Source organism: Agelaius tricolor, unplaced genomic scaffold, assembly GCF_023055355.1.
Source record: "Agelaius tricolor isolate 1412-34295 unplaced genomic scaffold, bAgeTri1.0.p SCAF_66, whole genome shotgun sequence".
In the NCBI taxonomy this organism is placed as follows: Eukaryota; Metazoa; Chordata; class Aves; order Passeriformes; family Icteridae; genus Agelaius; species Agelaius tricolor.
In genome coordinates, this window is record NW_027269326.1 from 824,475 (window position 1) to 844,027 (window position 19,553).

General features: G+C 55.9%; 1 protein-coding gene and 1 long non-coding RNA gene across 2 annotated transcripts; one reads left to right on the top strand and one right to left on the bottom strand.

Moving 5' to 3' along the window:
- Nucleotides 1–283: 283 nt before the first annotated feature.
- LOC139584803 (uncharacterized) lies at nt 284–1,034 on the top strand. Its single transcript, XR_011676837.1, has 2 exons — nt 284–391; nt 791–1,034. It is a non-coding gene; the product is annotated as an uncharacterized lncRNA (long non-coding RNA).
- A 3,141-nt stretch (nt 1,035–4,175) lies between these two features.
- RHBG (Rh family B glycoprotein) lies at nt 4,176–17,181 on the bottom strand. Its single transcript, XM_071456939.1, has 10 exons — nt 17,001–17,181; nt 13,348–13,534; nt 11,283–11,433; nt 9,966–10,119; nt 9,545–9,711; nt 8,439–8,576; nt 8,181–8,314; nt 7,850–7,971; nt 6,526–6,599; nt 4,176–4,645 (listed from the first exon to the last, which is right to left on the bottom strand). Exons 1-10 carry the CDS (start codon nt 17,179–17,181, stop codon nt 4,577–4,579), a joined length of 1,377 nt encoding a protein of 458 aa, XP_071313040.1. The 3' UTR covers nt 4,176–4,576.
- Between the last annotated feature and the right edge of the window lie 2,372 nt (nt 17,182–19,553).

The window sequence follows — 19,553 nt, forward strand, 5'->3', positions numbered from 1 at the left end:
TGGCATGGGCTCCATGCATGTGTCCGTGACCCCTGGAGTGGGGAGGGTCTCTGGTACCAGCCTAGCATGGGGAAGGGTCTCTGGTCCCAGCCTGGAGTGGGGAAGGGTCTGTGGTGCCAGTCTGGAGTGGGGAAGGGTCTGTGGTCCCAGCCTGGCATGGGGAGGGCTCCATGCAGATGTGTCCCTGCCTTGCCCTGCCTGCACCGTGTCCGTGGGGCTCTTCCCGCTGCTGGGTTTTAAATAAAGACTCATTCAGGGGGCAGATCCCGGCATCCCTGAGCTGGGCACGGGCACACTGCACACCCAAGTCCGGAATTTCTTCAGCTCTGTCCACATCTCCAATGCTGTTGGAGAGATGAGGGCTTGAATCCTTTCTTCCCGAGGCAGTAAGGTAACTCTAAGAAGGGGTTCAGTCTTCAATCTTTGCCTTACAAGAGCAAATGAGAGGGGCAAAAATAGGAAAATGAGAGGGAAACGAGCTGCTGGAATTTCTTCAGCTCTTTCCACATCTCCAATGCTGTTGGAGAGATGAGGGTTTGAATCCTTTCTTCCCGAGGCAGGGTGGTAAGGTAACTCTAAGAAGGGGTTCAGTCTTCAATCTTTGCCTTACAAGAGCAAATGAGAGGGGCAAAAATAGGAAAATGAGAGGGAAATGAGCTGCTGGAATCTCTTCAGCTCTTTCCACATCTCCAATGCTGTTGGAGAGAGGGGCAAAATAGGAAAATAAGAGGGAAATGAGCTGTTCTCAGCCGTGGGAAGGCTGTTTCTGTCTCACATCTCATCTCCCCAGGTCCCTGCGATCCGGAGGCGAGCCCTGCCTCGCAAAGTGACGGAGCTGAGATTCCCCTCGGGGGAAACTGAGGCACGAGCGGAGTCTGGCACCCAAACGGGGGCCAGCAGAGGTGCGAGGGCGGGGTGAGCTCCTTGTGCTCGGTCGGGGTGCGACCACCGGGTGCCCCCCGGTCCCGGGCCGGCCGCGGGCGGTGCGGGCAGAGCCGGCGCTGCTCTCCCCGAGCCCGGCGGGATTATCTGTGCTCAGCTGCACCATCTGTTCCTCAAACTGCCATCATTATGTTCAACTTGGGGAAGAAAACGGCCCCTACAGAGAAGCAATTTGTTCGCTGACTAAACCTTTCAGGCTCCCTGCGCACGGAGAGCTCCGCGCTCGCTTAAACAAGCGCGGGGAGAGCGGCGGCCGCGGGCCGGGAGCGGCGTGGGGAGGGCGCAGGGCTGCCCTTAATCCGATTACAAAACATAACAGCCTTTGAGAAGGGCCGGGGGAGGAGGAGGAGGAGGAGGAGGAGGAGGAGGGAGGTTCATTTCACACCCGACCCCGACGTCTGAGGGTCTCGCAATGATCTCACTGCAGCGGATTTTCTCCCCGGCGCAGTTGGGTTGCTTTTAAAGATGCGCTGCGAGGAGATCAAAAAAAAAAACCAGAAGGGGGATGGCTGGGAAAGGGGAGGAGAGGGCTGGGAATGGGGTGAGGTGGGTCTGGGGTCTGCAGGGGGATGTGGGGTCAGGGGTCTGCAGGGGGATTTGGGGTCTGTAGGGGGATGTGGGGTCAGGGGTCTGCAGGGTCAGGGTTCTGTAGAGGGATGTGGGCTCTGCAGGGGGATTTGGGGTCAGGGTTCTGCAGGGTCAGGGGTCTGCAGGGGGATGTGGGCTCTGCAGGGGGATGTGGGGTTGGGGTTCTGCAGGGGGATGTGGGGTCTGCAGGGGGATGTGGGGTCTGCAGGGGGATGTGGGGCCAGGGCTCTGCAGGGTCAGGGTTCTGCAGGGGGATGTGGGCTCTGCAGGGGGATTTGGGGTCAGGGTTCTGCAGGGGGATGTGGGGTCTGCAGGGGGATGTGGGGTCTGCAGGGGGATGTGGGGCCAGGGCTCTGCAGGGTCAGGGTTCTGTAGAGGGATGTGGGCCTGGGATTCTGTAGAGAGATGTGGGGTCAGGGGTCTGCAGGGGGATGTGGGGTCTATAGGGGGATGTGGGGTCAGGGGTCTGTAGGGGGATGTGGGGTCTATATGGGGATGTGGGGTCTGGGGTCTGCAGGGGGATTTGGGGCTGGGGTTCTGCAGGGGAATGTGGGGTCTGGAGGGGGATGTGGAATTGGGGTTCTGCAGGGGGATTTGGGGTCAGGGTTCTGCAGGGGGATTTGGGGTCTGGGTTCTGCAGGGTCAGGTTCTGCAGGGGGATTTGGGCTCTGCAGGGGGATGTGGGCTCTGCAGGGGATTTGGGGTCTGCAGGGGGATTTGGGGTCTGCAGGGGGATTTGGGGTCTGCAGGGGGATTTGGGCTCTACAGGGGGATTTGGGTTCATTGTTCTGCAGGGTCAGGGCTCTGCAGGGGGATGTGGGCTCTGCAGGGTCAGGGTTCTGCAGGGGGATTTGGGGTCAGGGTTCTGCAGGGTCAGGGTTCTGCAGGGGGATGTGGGTTCTGCAGGGGGATTTGGGCTCTGCAGGGGGATTTGGGGCCATGGTTCTCCAGCTCAGGCCAGGGGTGATGACACCAGCCCTGCTGCACCCGCGTCTCCCTCCTCGTGTCACACGGCTGTGGGGACAGGGACGTGTCCTCCCCTGCCCCCTGAGGCAGGAGTGGGGCTGCAGTCCCTGCAGGGCCCTTCCTCAGGGCCTGCAGCAGCAGCAGGAACGGGTGACCCAATTCCCTGTGTTTTGTCATGGAATTTCAGTGACACCAAGGCCTTTAATGTGCTGATTTCACCATTTTCTGTGCGGGACAACGAAAGTGGGGAAAGTTTAAAGTGATAGTTTGACTTATATCAAAGCAAGATGTTTTGACTTCTTGCTGTGTTTTATAGTGATGTTTTATGACCACCTGCAAACAAAAGCTTTTCATTAATAATTTCATTAATGCATTGAATTAATGAAATTTTGAAATTTTGTCTTCCTTTTGTCCAGTCAGTTAAAGGAAATCCGTGTGCTTCAACAGCAGCAGATAACAGAACAAGAGGGTCCCACCTGTGGCTACCAAGCATTTCCCCCAAACATTTCTGTGCTGGCCCTGCACCCCCTGTCCCCTTTGGGGCTGTGTCCCCTCCTCAGGGATGGTGGCACTGGCAGCTGGGCACACCTGTGCCCGCAGGAATCCCACATGGTGGGTGCCAGTCTGGCACAGGAGGTGTGAAAGTGTCTGGCAGCCACTCCAGGCTCGTGGGAGATGGGACCCCAAGGTGTCCCCCCCATTGGGGACCCCCAGCATGGCCCCTCTAGGAGTCCTCTGGGGCTGTGGCCCTGCTCCAGTCACTGCAGGGCTCTCTGTGGCTTCCAGGGTGTTCCAATCTGCTCCCAGGGGGGTGGGAGCCCCTTTGTGGGGGATGTGGGGTTGGGGTTCTGCAGGGGATGTGGGGTTGGGGTCCTGCAGGGGCAGGGTCTGCATGGGGATGTGGGGTTGGGGTTCTGCAGTGGGATGTGGGGTTGGGGTCCTGCAGGAGATGTGGGATTTGGGTTCTGCAGGGGATGTGGGGTTGGGGTCTGCAGGGCAGGGTCTGCATAGGGATGTGGGATTGGGGTCCTGCAGGGTCAGGGTCTGCAGGGGGATGTGGGGTCAGGGTCTGCAGGGGATGTAGGGTTGGGGTCTGCAGGGGGATGTGGGATTGGGGTTCTGCAGGGGGATGTGGGGTTGGGGTCCTGCAGGGGATGTGGGATTGAGGTTCTGCAGGGCAGGGTCTGCATGGGGATGTGGGATTGGGGTCCTGCAGGGGGATGTGGGATTGGGGTTCTGCAGGGTCAGGGTCTGCATGGGGATGTGGGATTGGGGTCCTGCAGGGTCAGGGTCTGCAGGAGTTGTGGGGTTGGGGTCCTGCAGGGGGATGTGGGATTTGGGTTCTGGGCATCCTGGGGCTGCAGTGGCCACAGGAGCATCTCTGTCACAGCAGGGCTGAGTGCTGGGGGTGTTTCTGTGCTGAAATGAGCCCCTGGTGCAAGGTGAGGAGTGCTCAGGGGGACACAGGGTCACCCCCGTGCTGGTGTCACCCTGCTCCTGCCCCTGGGAGCTGTCCCACCCTCCAGAGACTGCACCATCCGCAGATGGGTGGCACAACCCCTGAAACCAAATGGCATCAGTGTTTGGGGTGCAGGGCAAACTGGGGGACTTTGACACCTGAAGGAAACAGCCAGCAGAGCTGGGCAGGTGCTGTGAGAATTCAGGGGCAAATCCTGAAGTTACAAAAAAAAATCCATATATTTTAATTGCTATGTGCACAAATATCTGTACAAAGTCTTTGCTGCTTTCTGTTCAGCCTCCTGGGCCCGTTCCCCAGCACAGCCATCTCTCCTCTCCCCATTGCCTTCCCCCAGAGAGCAGCTGATGGGGAAACTGAGGCAAGGAGCAGCGAGGGGGAGTGGCTGAGCCAAGCCTGGACACCCTGAGGTGACCCTGGCAGCTCCCACAGCAAGCACAGGGATCCTGCAGCTCCTCTTCACCCTGCAGAGGCCTGTGGACACCCAGCTGCTCCCAAAACGTTTGGCTGGCTCCTGATGGAAGCTTCAGGCTGCCAGAACCAAGGGGCACTGGCCGTGGCACACCCCTGGTGGTGCAGGAGCTCAGAGGGGCTTTGGGGTCATCACACCAAGGTGCTGCTGCCCAGCTCCTCCTTTCCACTTGCACTGGGGTCAGATCCTTCCTCAGGCACCTGCACAGAGACAAGAGAGGGGCAGAAATGGGCCCTGCTCAGAGACAAGAGAGGGGCAGAAATGGGCCCTGCACAAAGATAAGAGAGGGACAGAAATGGGCCCTACACAGAGACAAGACAGGGGCAGAAATGGGCCCTGCACAGAGGGGCAGAAATGGGCCCTGCACCAGAGACAAGAGAGGGGCAGAAATGGGCCCTGCACAGAGGGGCAGAAATGGGCCCTGCACCAGAGACAAGAGAGGGGCAGAAATGGGCCCTGCACAGAGAAAAGAGAGGGGCAGAAATGGGCCCTGCTCAGAGATAAGAGAGGGGCAGAAATGGGCCCTGCACAGAGGGGCAGAAATGGGCCCTGCTCAGAGATAAGAGAGGGGCAGAAATGGGCCCTGCTCAGAGAAAAGAGAGGGGAAGAAATGGGCCCTGCTCAGAGACAAGAGAGGGGCAGAAATGGGCCCTGCACAGAGACAAGAGAGGGACAGAAATGGGCCTGGCACCAGAGACAAGAGAGGGGCAGAAATGGGCCCTGCTCAGAGACAAGAGAGGAGCAGAAATGGGCCCTGCTCAGAGACAAGAGAGGGGCAGAAATGGGCCCTGCTCAGAGACAAGAGAGGAGCAGAAATGGGCCCTGCACCCGAGACAAAAGAGGGGCAGAAATGGGCCCTGCTCAGAGACAAGAGAGGAGCAGAAATGGGCCCTGCACCCGAGACAAAAGAGGGGCAGAAATGGGCCCTGCTCAGAGACAAGAGAGGAGCAGAAATGGGCCCTGCTCAGAGACAAGAGAGGGGCAGAAATGGGCCCTGCACAGAGGGGCAGAAATGGGCCCTGCACAGAGACGAGAGAGGAGCAGAAATGGGCCTGGCACCAGAGACAAGAGAGGAGCAGAAATGGGCCCTGCACAGAGACAAGAGAGGGACAGAAATGGGCCTGGCACCAGAGACAAGAGAGGGGCAGAAATGGGCCCTGCACCAGGGACAAGAGAGGGGCAGAAATGGGCCCTGCACCAGAGACAAGAGAGGGGCAGAAATTGGCCCTGCTCAGAAACAAGAGAGGAGCAGAAATGGGCCCTGCACAGAGACAAGACAGGGGCAGAAATGGGCCCTGCTCAGAGAAAAGAGAGGAGCAGAAATGGGCCCTGCACAGAGACAAGACAGGGGCAGAAATGGGCTCTGCACAGAGAAAAGAGAGGAGCAGAAATGGGCCCTGCACAGAGAAAAGAGAGAGGCAGAAATGGGCCCTACACAGAGAAAAGAGAGAGGCAGAAATGGGCCCTGCACCAGGGACAAGAGAGGGGCAGAAATGGGCCCTGCACAGAGACAAGAGAGGGGCAGAAATGGGCCCTGCTCAGAGACAAGAGAGGGGCAGAAATGGGCCCTGCACAGAGACAAGAGAGGGGCAGAAATGGGCCCTGCACAGAGGGGCAGAAATGGGCCCTGCACAGAGAAAAGAGAGGGGCAGAAATGGGCCCTGCATGGAGACAAGAGAGGGGCAGAAATGGGCCCTGCTCAGGGCAGATTGGGGCTGCGTGGGGGCTCAGCTTCCACCAGGAAGGTTTAGATGGAATATGGGGGAAATTCTTTCACTGGAATTGTCCAGTGCTGGCACAGGCTGCCCAGGGGAGTGGTAAGGTCTCCATCCCTGGAGGGGTTTTTAACAGATTTTTGGGGACATGGTTTAGTGGTGGCCTCAGCAGCAGTGGAACGGTTGGACCTGGTGCTTTTAGAGGGCACCTAAAACGAGTCAGGGATTCTCTGAGTCCATGACCAGGGACATTTACTGCAGCTCTCCTAAATGCTGCTGGAAGAGGAGGGAGCTGGGGGGAAATACCAACCCCTGCCGCTGCTTGAGACCCAAAACCCCTTTTAACCAACAATTCGCAGCTTTACCTCCCGCAAGCCGGGGTTCTCCTTGTACAGCGCGGCCGGGCAGCACCTCAGCACGTTGATTTTCAGGAGGGCTCCTGAGGACACCCAAAGCCGGGCGAGGGCGTCTGAGAGCGGGGCGGCCGCTGCCCGGGCTTCCCCTGACATCTAGCGGCGGCAGCGGCGGCACCGGCACCGGGGGAACCGGGGGAACCGGGACTGGAGGGACACCGGGAACCAGAACCGGGGGGAGACGGGAGTGGGGGGAACCGGGACTGGAGGGAACCGGGACTGGGGGGAACCGGGAACCAGCACCGGGGGGAGACGGGACTGGGGGGAACCGGGGGGAACCGGGACTGGGGGGAACCGGGAACCAGCACCGGGGGGAACCGGGACTGGGGGGAACCGAGAACCAGCACCGGGGGGAGACGGGAGTGGGAGGAACCGGGGGGAACCGGGACAGGGGGCGGGGGGAGCCGGGGGGAACCGGGACTGGGGGGAGTCAGGAGAAGGGGGAGCCGGGATCGGGGGGTGCCGGGGGGAACCGGGGGAGCAGGGGGGAACCGGGAAGGAACCGGGGGGGGGGGGAACCGGGACCGACCGGGGGGAGCCGGGGGTAACTGGGAGCCGGGACCCGGTGGGAGCTGGGACTGGGGGAACCGGGATCGGGGAAAGCCGGGGAAACCGGGGGGAACCGGGACCGGGGGGAGCGGGAGGGAGCCAGGACCGGGGGAACCGGGGGCAACCGGGACCGAGGGCAACGGGGGGGAACTGGGAGCCTGGACTAGGGGGAACCGGGGGGAAACGGGATCAGGAGGAGCCGGGGAGGACCGGGGGGAGCCGGGATCGGGGGGAACCGGGATCGGGGGGAGCCGTGGGGGGAGCTCAAACCCCGGGGGGAGCCGGGACCAGAGGGGAGCCGGGGGGAACCGGGAGCCGGGACTGGGGGAGAGCCGAGGGGAACCGGGAGCCGAGACCGGGGGGCGCACGGATCTGGGGAAAGCCTCAGGGGAGCCCCGGACACAGAGAGGAGCACAGAACAGGGGGACATGGAATGGGGAGGAACACAGAGCAGAGGGAGCACAGACCGGGGGGAGCACAGACCGGGGGGGACCCCGGCCAGAGGGGAGTAAAGCCCCATGGATGGACCCGGCCCCACAAGGGAACCCCAGCCCCAAGGGGAGCCCCGATCTCCGCTGGGTTTGCCCAGTGCTGAGCACCCCTGGGCTCTGCCCGGCCTGCCTGATGGGGATGCTTTGCTTTGGGGGTGCTCCTGCCCTTTTCCCCAAACCCATCCATTCCCTGCCCCTCACGCCCTCCATCCCTCTGTGCTGGAGGCAAAACTCACCCGTGATGCAGCCCCCGAGCGTTGCAAGCAGCAGGGTCAGGGGCAGGGCACCGAGCTGCAGGAGTGCTTGGTCAGTGATTGTCCGGCTGCCCTGGGCCACCAGTGGGAATACCAGCTCCAACCTGCATGCCAGAGAGGAGACAGGCTTTGGGGAGCTGGTTTGTTTGGGGAGTTTGCTGGTTTGGGGAGCTTTGTTTGGCTCACAGCTCTGGGTAATGGCTCCTAAAGCGCTGCTGTAACAGGGGAGTGGAGCAGCCCTGATCTCAGGGGTTCTGGTGGCCCCAGCTTGGTGCATCAAGGCACTGGCATCCCCAGTTCTGGCTCCTCTCACCTGTAACCAAAAGTGTCTGCGGTGGCCAGCAGCGTCAGCAGCGTCCCCAGCAGGGCCCCCAGCACCCCGGGCAGCCCGTGGGTGTTGTGAACCCCACAGGTGTCCTGGATTTTCAGCTTGGAGTGTAGAACAGGCTGGGGAGAGCACAGGGGAGAGCTGGTGGTGGGCTGGAGCCTCCAGGGGGGCCGTGGTTCAGCCCTGTGTTTGCAGGTTTGGGAGCAGATCCCCGTGCTGGGATCAGCATCCTTGGGGACTCACCATGAAGAATCTGAAGCCAAGGGAGGAGATGAGGCCAACCAGAAACCCTGCGATGAGGGCACCAAAGGGGGTGAGCAGCATCTCCCCAGCCATGCCCATCACGGCCATGGCAGCCAGGGTGGCATCCTGGATCTGAACCTGATGGAGCAGGACATGGTCAGGGGAACTGGCTCCATGGAGAGCACCAGCAGGGGACTGGGAGGGGGGGTTTGCCTTCCTCAAATTGGTGTAGCCAGGATATTTTCTGAAAAATCCTTTCCTTAGGATTTTTCTTTCTGAGAAACTGAGAGGCCTCAGGAACAAAATGTAACCAATGGTTATCTGCTGCTGTGGAATGCAACAGGTGCATCTGGGATTGGTCTCATGTGGTTGTTTCTAATTAATGGCCAATCACAGCCCAGCTGGCTCAGACTCTCTGTCCGAGCCACAAACCTTTGTTATTCATTCCTTCCTTTTCTATTCTTAGCCGGCCTTCTGATGAAATCCTTTCTTCTATTCTTTTAGTATAGTTTTATTATAATTTGTGACAGTGTTCACAGGGGTTTTTGGTTGAGGGAAGAGATGAGGATCTGCCTCCATGTTTCAGAAGGCTTGATTTATTATTTTATGATATATATTGTATTCAAACTCTACTAAAAGAATAGAAGAAAGGATTTCACCAGAAGGCTGGCTAAGAATAGAAAAAGAAGGAAAAAATAACAAAGGCTTGTGTCTCAGAGAGTCAGAGCCAGCTGGACTGTGATTGGCCATTAATTAGAAACAACTAACATGGACTAATCAAAGATCTACTTGTTGCATTCCACAGCAGCAGATAACCATTGTTTACATTTTGTTCCTGAGGCCTCTCAGCTTCTCAGGAGGAAAAATCCTAAGGAAAGGATTTCCCATAAAAGATGCCTGCGACAATAATATATCTCATTAAATAATAAATCAAGCCTTCTGAAACATGGAGTCAGATCCTCATCTCGTCCCTCATCCTCAGACCCCTGTGAACACCATCACAAATTGGTTCTTCATGAGCCTAACAGGCCTCCCCTTTTGCCCTGGGTGTGTTCAGGCCTATTCCTCCAGGGCAGGATGTGGGTTTGTCCCAGGAGAGGACCTACCAGCCTTGGGGTGCTCTCCTCGTAGAGGAGAGGAGAGAGGATGAAGGTGGACACAGTGCTTGCCACCAGTGAAAAGTAGGAGTTGAGCACTGCCCAGTTCTCTGCATTGTGGTGGACAGTGGTGGTGGAGATGGAGCTGGGCCAGAAGATCCACAGGTAGATGGTTCCTGCAGGAAATAGAACAGGTCTTGGTGCTGGAGCTGATCCCTTGGGGGACAGAACGTTCCTGTGAGGGCCAAGAGACACACGTGGCCACAAGGGAGGTGCAGGCAGAACACAAGGAAAAGGTTTTTCTAGAGGAGGGTGGTGCAGGACATCTGGCCTTGATGTTTGCAGCAATCTCCTGGTCAAAGCCACACCCTCAGATTGGTGACAACCCTTCCACCAGCAGCTGTAGGGGCTGTAGATGTGAGCTCCATACCAACCACAGCAAAGGCACCCGTCTGGTGCCCCTTATCCTGCTGCTCTTCCCTCTTCCTCTTGTCCTTGTGGGGCTGGTACAGGAGCCGTGAAACCATCAGGCCAAAGTAAGCACCAAAGGTGTGCACGGTCAAGGAGCCTCCTGTGTCGCTCACCTGGGGAGTGCAGAAAATGGGGAAAGTGTGTGCAGGAGCTGAGGTGATGTGGAAAGCCAGGGCAGCACTGGGAATGTTCCTGTGCCTGCTCTGGGCTGCCCTGACCCCCAGGGCAGCACTGACTCTGACCCTCATCCATGGAGAAAGTTTCCTGGATTTCAAAATAGACTGGAACCCACAAAAGTGTGAAATAGATTATGGAGAGTAGTGTAGGTGGATCACTGGGTGAGAAATTGAGGGTTTGGGGTTTTTAGTGTGCAAGATGGAGGGCACAGGGTGTCATCCTGGGTTTCTTCTTCCTTCTTCTTCATGGGTTTGGGTGGCATTTTGTAATTGGGCAGAAAAGTCCTCATTGTGGGGTCTTTGGGATCAGATATTGGGTTGAAAGGGAAAATAATTATAAACTGGATAGTTTATTCTTAAAAGACCTTGTGACAAGAGATTGTTGCCATTTTGTGCCTTCTAATGAAAAGCTGCCCAACTCACGGTTGTGAGACTGTTTTACTGATAACAAATAACAAACACCTGAGTGTGAACATGAGTTACTGTCTCAAGTGCCTTCAATACAGACCCAGGAAACAGGAAACCAACATCAACTTAGTGCAAATACTGCAGCAGGGTGAGGGATTTGCCTCTCCAGATGAGGCAGAACGTGCCATGAGGAGCCCAAACCCAGGGCCACTCCCTTTCTGGTGGCTCCCCAGCCAGTGACTCACCCCCATGAGACTGAGCAGGATGAATTCATTGAGGGTACACAGGGTGACTTCCAGCATTTTGTAATTGGGCAGAAAAGTCCTCATTGTGGGGTCTTTGGGATCAGTTATTGGGTTAAAAGGGAAAATAATCCAGGTGTCAGCTCTTAATTGGATAGTTTAGTCTTAAAAGACCTTGTGACAAGAGATTGTTGGCCAGATTGTGCCTTCTAATGAAAAGCTGCCCAACTCACAGTAGTGAGACTGTTTTACTGATAACAAATAATAAACACCTAAATCCAAATGTGAATTACTGTCTCAAGTGCCTTCAACCCAGACCCAGGAAACCAACAACTGAAAGCCCCAAACCAGTGCAAATACTGCAACAGGGTGAGGGATTTGCCTCTCCAGATGAGGCAGAACTTGTCATGAGGAGCCCAAACCCAGGGCCTCTCGCAGTGGGTGACTCACCCCCATGAGACTGAGCAGGATGAATTCATTGAGGGTGCACAGGGTGACTTCCAGCAGGGCCAGCAGCAGCATCTGCACAGGGTTCACCCTGCCCAGAAGAGCTCCAGTGGAGATCAGAACAGCTGCAGTGCAGAAATCAGCTCTGACCAGGCTGGGAAGGAGAGGAAGAGTGTGGGATGAGCACAGGGGTGAGCACAGGGGCTGGGGAGAGCTGGCAGGGATCAGGAGCCGAGCAGGCAGAGCCCTGTGGTGCTGGTGACACAGGGATGGCTGGGCTTGAGGCACTGAGGGCCAGAGTGCGCCCCTAAATCCCTTGGCAGTGCTCACACAGCCCTTGCCAGGCTGGGATGTTGGGAAGGATGAAAGTTTGACAAGAAAGTCTCAAGAATTTGGCAAGAAGAGCTGAGGGAGTGCTGGGTCTACCTCCTGAGAGCTGCTCCTTGCTTTCTGGAGGGGAATTCTTGACAGCTTTGACCTTCTCCATGCCCAGTTTTGGTTTGGGCTCTTTCAGAGGACACCCCTCACCTCTGCTGGGGCAGAAAAGGAGCCTCCTCTGCCCTCTTCAGGTGCTCAAAGTGCCCAGACAGGCAGGAAATGGCCCCATCCCTGTCAGCCCAAAGCCTGGAGCACTGCTGGGCACAGTGGGGACACAGGAGGTGGCTCTTTGCTCACCTGGGGAACTTCAGTTGCCCATTAGAGAATGAGCACAAAACCCTTCAGGAATCACCTTCCCCAAGGCTGGAGCTGCTCAGTTCTTCCCCAAACCCTGACAGAGACAGGGGGGAACCATCATCTCCTGCACCCTGGGGTGAGTTGGGTGTTCCAGGCTGCTCCAGTGGGGTGGGGAAGTGCTCAGAGGGGAAAATGTCTGGGTTTGGACACAAACACCCCAAACCCAGCCGAGCCTCAGCAGCCAGCAATGACCCCAGCACTATTTTGTGTTGGGAAGGATGAGAGTTTGACAGGAAAGTCTCACAGGTCTGTGTGCTTGGCAGAAAGATTTTAAATGTAGAGTCTGATGAATGAATAGAGATGGAAGCAAGTTTTGATACAGAAGAAAAGAATTGCAGAGCCAGTCTGACTGGATAAGCAAGGAGGCCAAGGGTATTTTATGTTAGTTAGAAGGGTTTTTATGGCTTAGAGCAAAGGATAAACCCACCCCAGACAAGAAGATGTTTTTACCAAGCACAAAGATAGCACAGGCAAACAAGTCAGCCAAGTGCAAGTAGAAAAAAGGTCTCAGAATTTTCTACTGCAAGAAAACTGAAAAACAACTTCTGGCTTAAACTGTAATGTACTGACTTTGAGTGATTGGAGAGCAGTAACATGAATATGGTAATTATAGCAGTTATGATAGGCTAGAGATAAAAGTTAAGGTAGAGATTGGTTCTAATGTATGAAGATGCTCAACAAAGAGAAGTATAGAATGCATTGTAAGCAAAAGGAAAGTTTATAATGCATTGTAACCAAAAGGAAAGTTTATAATGCATTGCAACCAAAAGGAAAGTTTATAATGCATTGTAACCAAAAGGAAAGTTTATAATGCATTCTAACCAAAACCAAAGGGTGTCCAGGCCTGCCTGCAGCTGGAGCTGACAGCTGTGGGCACAGCTCTGTCACCCACGACCCTGGACTGCTGTAACACCTTGGATGGAATAAACTGCATTTTGTATACAATAAACTGCATTTTGGATACAATAAACTGCATTTTGGATACAATAAACTGGATTTTGGATACAACAAACTGCATTTTGGAAACAATAAACTGCATTTTGGATACAATAAACTGGATTTTGGATACAATAAACTGCATTTTGGATACAATAAACTGCATTTTGGATACAATAAACTGGATTTTGGATACAATAAACTGGATTTTGGATACAATAAACTGCATTTTGGAGAGCCACCTGGAGTCCCACATCTCTCATTTAGGCTCTTACAGCGGTATTCAAACCCCTTCCCACTTGCAAAATCCTCCTCCAAAGCAGAGCCCCGAGTTTTACAGAGGAGGGAGCCAGTGTGCCAGGGCTGGGCTGGGCTCAGCAGCTCCCTCCTGCCTTACCTCTGAGCTCCCACGGAAATTTTGCCGTCGAGGGAGAAGTAAAGCATGCCCTGGATGAGAATAGCCCACTGGATGGAGAAGGCTGTGATGAGGATGATGATGGCAGCGCTGCCCGGCCCACAGCGGCTGAGGAAGGCCACGAGCAGCCCAAAGCTGAGGAGCACCTGGACGTGGACATCCCGAAACCCTGCTGGGGGAGAGGCACAGGGATGGCTCTGGGGGTGCTGAGGGAGGGAAACACCCTCGGGATGGGCCCTGAGGGGACCCAGCCAGGGCTGAGACACCCCCGGGCCTGGGGAGCTGAAGCCTCTCTGCACCTGATGTGAGGCTGGAGCCAGGGTGGAGGATTGTGGGCATCTCTGCTGCTCACAGTGACCCCAAGAAAAGTTCCAAAGTCTCTTTTCCCAGCCCAAGCACTTGAAGAAGGAGTCAGGGCTCTTCATTTCTCGCTCTCAAGGTTGTTTATTGTTCCTTATCTATAAAAAATTTTCTCCTGCCCTGCTGAGGCCCAGTTCCAGGCACTCTGCCTGCCCCCAGGGGTGGTTTTATGTCTTTATACTAAAAACTACCTGTACAATATTTACAATTACTTCCCAATACCTATCACCTGTGTTAGACACTGAGCTTCTACTCTAAACCAATCCCAAAGTGCCACCATCACAGCAGAAGATGGAGGCCAAGAAGAAGAAGGAGAAAGGCTGGACATGCCCAGATTCCTCCATCTTGCCCCCTGAACCCCCATACCAAAAACCCTCAAATCTATTTTTCACCCTGTGATAAATTCACTAATATTCTACTTAAACTGTCCTGGCTTGCTGATCTTCATCTAAGGTTGGTGACTTGCTCCATGGGTCATAATCAAAACCCCACAGGCATTGTGGGCTCTGTGCCAGGCTCCCTGAGCCCTCTGGCAGGGGTCTTGGCCATCCTGGACAGCCAGAGGGATGTCCTGGGTTCCTACAGATCTTCCTTGGAGATCTGCAATGGGAGTGCCAGGGACAGCCACAGCCACCCCTGCCTGCTCTGTACCTGCACAGGGACAGCCACTCCTGCCTGCTCTGTACCTGCACAGGGACAGCCACCCCTGCCTGCTGTGACCTGTGCAGGGACAGCCACCCCTGCCTGCTCTGTACCTGCACAGGGACAGCCACCCCTGCCTGCTGTCACCCTCTGCAGCCTCTCCAAGCCACCCCATCTGCAACTGTGCAGAAACCTCAGCACATTCACCCCACAGCACAGAAACCTCCTGGGGTGGCCAAGAGATGTCTGCACCCACCAGAGCAGCACCAAAGTGGCTCTGAGATGTCAGCACCCCTGAAGGCATCATGTCCCAGTTCAGGGCATGAGCAGAGAACTGGGGTCAGTCTGGCACCATTTGGTGGCAAAGCAGAGGATGTGGGGCCGGATTCCTGCTCGGGCTGGGTGCCCTTTGCACCTCTCCAGCTGACAGCTGTGGGGCGGGCTGCTCCGTGAGTCACTGCAGGGTGGGGCTCCGTGGGCAGCAGGAACCGGGAGAACCTGCTGCAGCTCCCACCCAGCGGCTCTGCTCCTTCCTCTCTCTCTGCCGGGGCGCTCTGCAGCTCCTGTCCCGCTGCCAACCCTGCCTGTGGCTCAGAAAACCCAGCGGCAGCCCCTGAGCCCCGGCAGGAGCTCTGCAGTGATGCCCAGCATGCAGCAGGATGATGCAGACCCCGTTGGTAGCACCCAGCGAGCCAAATCCTCCTTGGAAGGGGCTCGGTGAGAACCCCCTGGCACTGCAAATTTGGCTGGGGAGCTCTGCACACCCTGAAGTGCCAGGAGCAGCTGCTGTGCTCCCCACCAGGCTTGGAATGATGATCCCTTGATTTTCACTGCACTCAGTGATCCCTTCTGAGCTTGAATCCTCCTTGGAAGGGGCTCAGTGTGAATCCCCTGGCACTGCAAACCTGGCTGGGAAGCTCTGAACTGCCAGGAGCAGCTGCTGTGCTCCCTATCAGGCATGGAATGATGATCCCAATTTTTCATGGAATGAAGAAATGCAGTTTTTCACTGCACTCAGTGATCCCTTCTGAGCTCGAATCCTCCTTGGAAGGGGCTCAGTGTGAATCCCCTGGCACTGCAAACCCCACCTGAGAAGCTCTGCAGCTCCTGAAGTGCCAGGAGCAGCTGCTGTGCTCCCTGCCAGGCTTGGAATGATGATCCCCAGTTTTTCACTGTGCTCAGTGATCCCTTCTGAGCTTGAATCCTCCTTGGAGGGGGCTCAGTGTGAACCCCCTGGCTCTACAAACCCCAGCTGAGAAGCTCTGAAGTGCCAGGAGCAGCTGCTGTGCTCCCTACCAGGCATGGAATGATGATCCCATTTATTCATAGAATGAAGAAATGCAGTTTTTCACTGTACTCAGTGATCCCTTCTGAACTCCAATCCTCTGTGGAGGGGCTCAGTGAGAATCCCCTGGCACTGCAAACCTGGCTGGGAAACTCTGAAGTGCCAGGAGCAGCTGCTGTGCTCCCTACCAGGCATGGAATGATGATCCCTTGATTTTCACTGCACTCAGTGATCCCTTCTGAGCTCCACTGCTCTAACATACACCCCAGCCCCAAATTCCCCTCTTTTGCTGCAATTATTTCAGAAATCCCTGCAGCGTGTCTGGGAAGTCCCAGCACCCCAAGCCTGCAGTGCTCTGTGGAAGGGGCTCAGTGAGAACCCCCTGGCACTACAAACCTGGCTGGGGAGCTCTGAATTGCCAGGAGCAGCTGCTGTGCTCCCTACCAGGCTTGGGATGATGATCCCTTGATTTTCACTGTGCTCAGTGATCCCTTCTGAGCTTGAATCCTCCATGGAAGGGGCTCAGTGTGAACCCCCTGGCTCTACAAACCCCAGCTGAGAAGCTCTGAAGTGCCAGGAGCAGCTGCTGTGCTCCCTATCAGGCATGGGATGATGATCCCATTTTTTCACAGAATGAAGAAATGCAGTTTTTCACTGTACTCAGTGATCCCTTCTGAACTCCAATCCTCTGTGGAGGGGCTCAGTGTGAATCCCCTGGCACTGCAAACCTGGCTGGGAAACTCTGAATTGCCAGGAGCAGCTGCTGTGCTCCCTGCCAGGCATGGAATGATGATCCCTTGATTTTCACTGCACTCAGTGATCCCTTCTGAGCTCCACTGCTCTAACACACACCCCAGCCCCAAATTCCCCTCTTTTGCTGCAATTATTTCAGAAATCCCTGCAGCGTGTCTGCTCTACCCCTCTGGGAAGCCCCAGCACCCCAAGCCTGCAGTGCTCTGTGGAAGGGGCTCAGTGTGAACCCCCTGGCTCTACAAACCCCAGCTGAGAAGCTCTGAAGTGCCCGGAGCAGCTGCTGTGCTCCCTACCAGGCTTGGGATGATGATCCAAATTCCTTGATTTTTTCATAGAATGAAGAAATGCAGTTTTTCACTGCACTCAGTGATCCCTTCTGTGCTCTTACACACACCCCAGCCCCAAATTCCCCTCTTTTCCTGCAATGATTTCAGAAATCCCTGCAGCGTGTCTGCTCTACCCCTCTGGGAAGCCCCAGCACCCCAACCTGCAGCTCGACAGTGCCTCTCTGGTATCTCCGGAGTCAGTGCCAGGTGTGCAGGTGACACCCAGCGCCATCCCCTCATCAGAAGGGCTCTGCCATGGGGGTACTCACGGGGCTGCAGGAAATTCGGGTCCTGGCTCCTGCGGCTGCAGTTCAGCGGCGGGGGGCACGGCCCGGGGCTGCCCTCGGGGCTGTACCGCACCCACACCGCGAACAGGAGGATGAGGAGGACCTGCAGGAGGAAGCACAGCCCCGGGAAGCACAGCCTGGAGGCGGCTGCGTGCTCAGACATGTCGGGGGGCAGGGGAAGCCCTGCCAAGGGGCTGCATGGGGAGGGAGAGCCACGCCGGGGCTGCAAACTCCTCCTGTCGCGGCGGCTGCCAGGTTCTGCTCACCTCCAAGGGACTGCTGGGAGCGGGGCAGCGCTGCCAACACGGAAATTGGGGCCGGGATGCCCCGGCACACCTGCACAGGTGGGGATGCCACAGCAGGTGGCTCCAGGCACTGCGCTGGGAACCGTGTGGGCTGCGGGGTGGGGTCGGTGTCGCTCTCTCTGGGCAGTCTCGGGGTCTCTTGCTGGTCACAGTGACCCTGATATTCATTAGAAAGTCTCTTTTCCCAGCCCAGCGATTGAAGGAGTCAGGGCTCTTCATTTCTTGGACTCAAGGTTGTTTATTGTTTCTTATCTATAAAATTCTTTCTCCTGTCCTGCCGAGGTACGCTCAGCAAGACAGTCCAGGCACTCTGCCCTGCCCCAGGGTGGTGGTGTTATCTTTTTATACTAAAAACTACCTGTAAAATATTACCATAACTTCCCAATACCGATCACCTGTGTTAGACACTGAGCTTCTACTCTAAACCAATCCAAAAGTGCCACCATCACAGCAGAAGATGGAGGCCAAGAGGAGGAGGAGGAGAAGGAGAAGGAGAAGGAGAAGGAGAAGGAGAAGGAGAAGGAGAAGAAGGAGAAGGAGAAGGAGAAGGAGGAGGAGAAGGAGGAGAAGGAGGAGAAGGAGAAGAAGAAGAAGGAGAAGGAGAAGAAGAAGGAGAAGAAGAAGAAGAAGAAGAAGGAGAAAGGCTGGGCTTGCCCAGATTCCTCCATCTTGCCCCCTGAACCCCCATTCTAAAAACCCCAAAAAAATCTATTTTTCACCCTCTGATAAATTCACTATCATTCTACTCAAACTCTTGTGGCTTGTAGCTCCTCACACAAAGCTGGTAATAGTTTCCAGCCCTTGGGGTGGTGTTAGTTTTTTTATACTAAAAACTACATGTACTTTATTTACAATAATTTCCCAATACCCATCACCCATGTTAGACACTGAGCTTCTACTCTAAACCAATCCAAAAGTGCCACCATCACAGCAGAAGATGGAGGCCAAGAAGAAGAAGAAGGAGAAAGGCTGGATATGCCCAAATCCCTGCATCTTGCCCCCTGAACCCCCATTCTAAAAACCCAAAAAAATCTATTTTTTCACCCTGTGATAAATTCACTATAATTCTACTTAAACTTTCGTGGCTTGTAATCCTTCATACAAGGCTGGTAATTGTTTTTTCCAAGGGCTAAATCAAAGGCACAGGGGTCTTGGGCTCTGTGCCAGGGTCTCTGAGCCCCCTGGCAGGGTCTCCAGTCCTGCAGGGCAGCCTGAGGAATTTCCTGGGCTCCCTCAGGCAGGAGATGTGGGGAGGATCCATGAGGTTTCTGCCTCTGCATTGCAGAAACACGGTGGGTTTGGGGACTGGGTCAGGCAGAGGAGGTGGAGGGTGATGCCCAAGGGTGGAGGTGCTGGCTCAGCAAAGCTTGGCTCAAATTCCCTGATCAGAAGGAAAAATGAGTGTTCAGGGAGCTTTGGGGCTGAGGTTTCCTGTGGGGACCAGAGGAGAGAAGGAAAACCTGGGTTTTTAAGAACAGGACCAAGGAGCAGAGCCAGAGGCTCCTGCTGGAGCCCAGCCAGGAGCTGGGGGAGCTGAGCCCCAGGGGCTCCTTGGCTTTTCTGTGGCTGCCTCTGCTTCTGCAGAGGTGTTGGCAGAGTGGGTGCAGATCCCAAAAAGGGAGAAAAGGAGACAAGGAGCAGAGAGGTTACACAGTGTGTGTTTGGGAAGTGACTTGGGTGACTCCTTCCCGCAGCGCTGGGCCAAACCCTGAGCTCAGATAAGCAGTGGTGGGCTGGGGTCCTGCCCTGATGCTAACGGGGTGGGGAAGGGGGATGAGTCACTCATGGCAGCCCCTGCAAGTGTTCTGCCTCGGGCTGTGGTTTTCTGAGGGCTGGGGACTGTAACTGCTGCCTTCACTTGGGAAAAAATGTGAGAAACAGCTCGTCTGTGATAGCACAGAGCTGGGAATCAGCATCCTGCAGCCAAGAGCTGCTGCTGGGGGAGAACAGGATGTGCTTCTGCAGCCGTGGGCACAGGAAGTGTGAGGGAGGGAGATGACAGACTCCCTGAAGAGCCTCGGACCCAGCCCATAACCGTGGGCAGCTGCAGGGAGGCGTTTGCAGCGCTGCTGCTCTGGTTTAGCCTCCCTCAGGCCGGGGGAGCAAAGCCACAGGCACCTTCTGCTCGTCACAGCGATGATCACAAAGCTCGGACCAGTCTGAGCTGGAAGAAGCTTCCAGCTCAACCTGCTGCCACCAAAATTGATGTCTCTCCTTGAAAAGAGGCTGG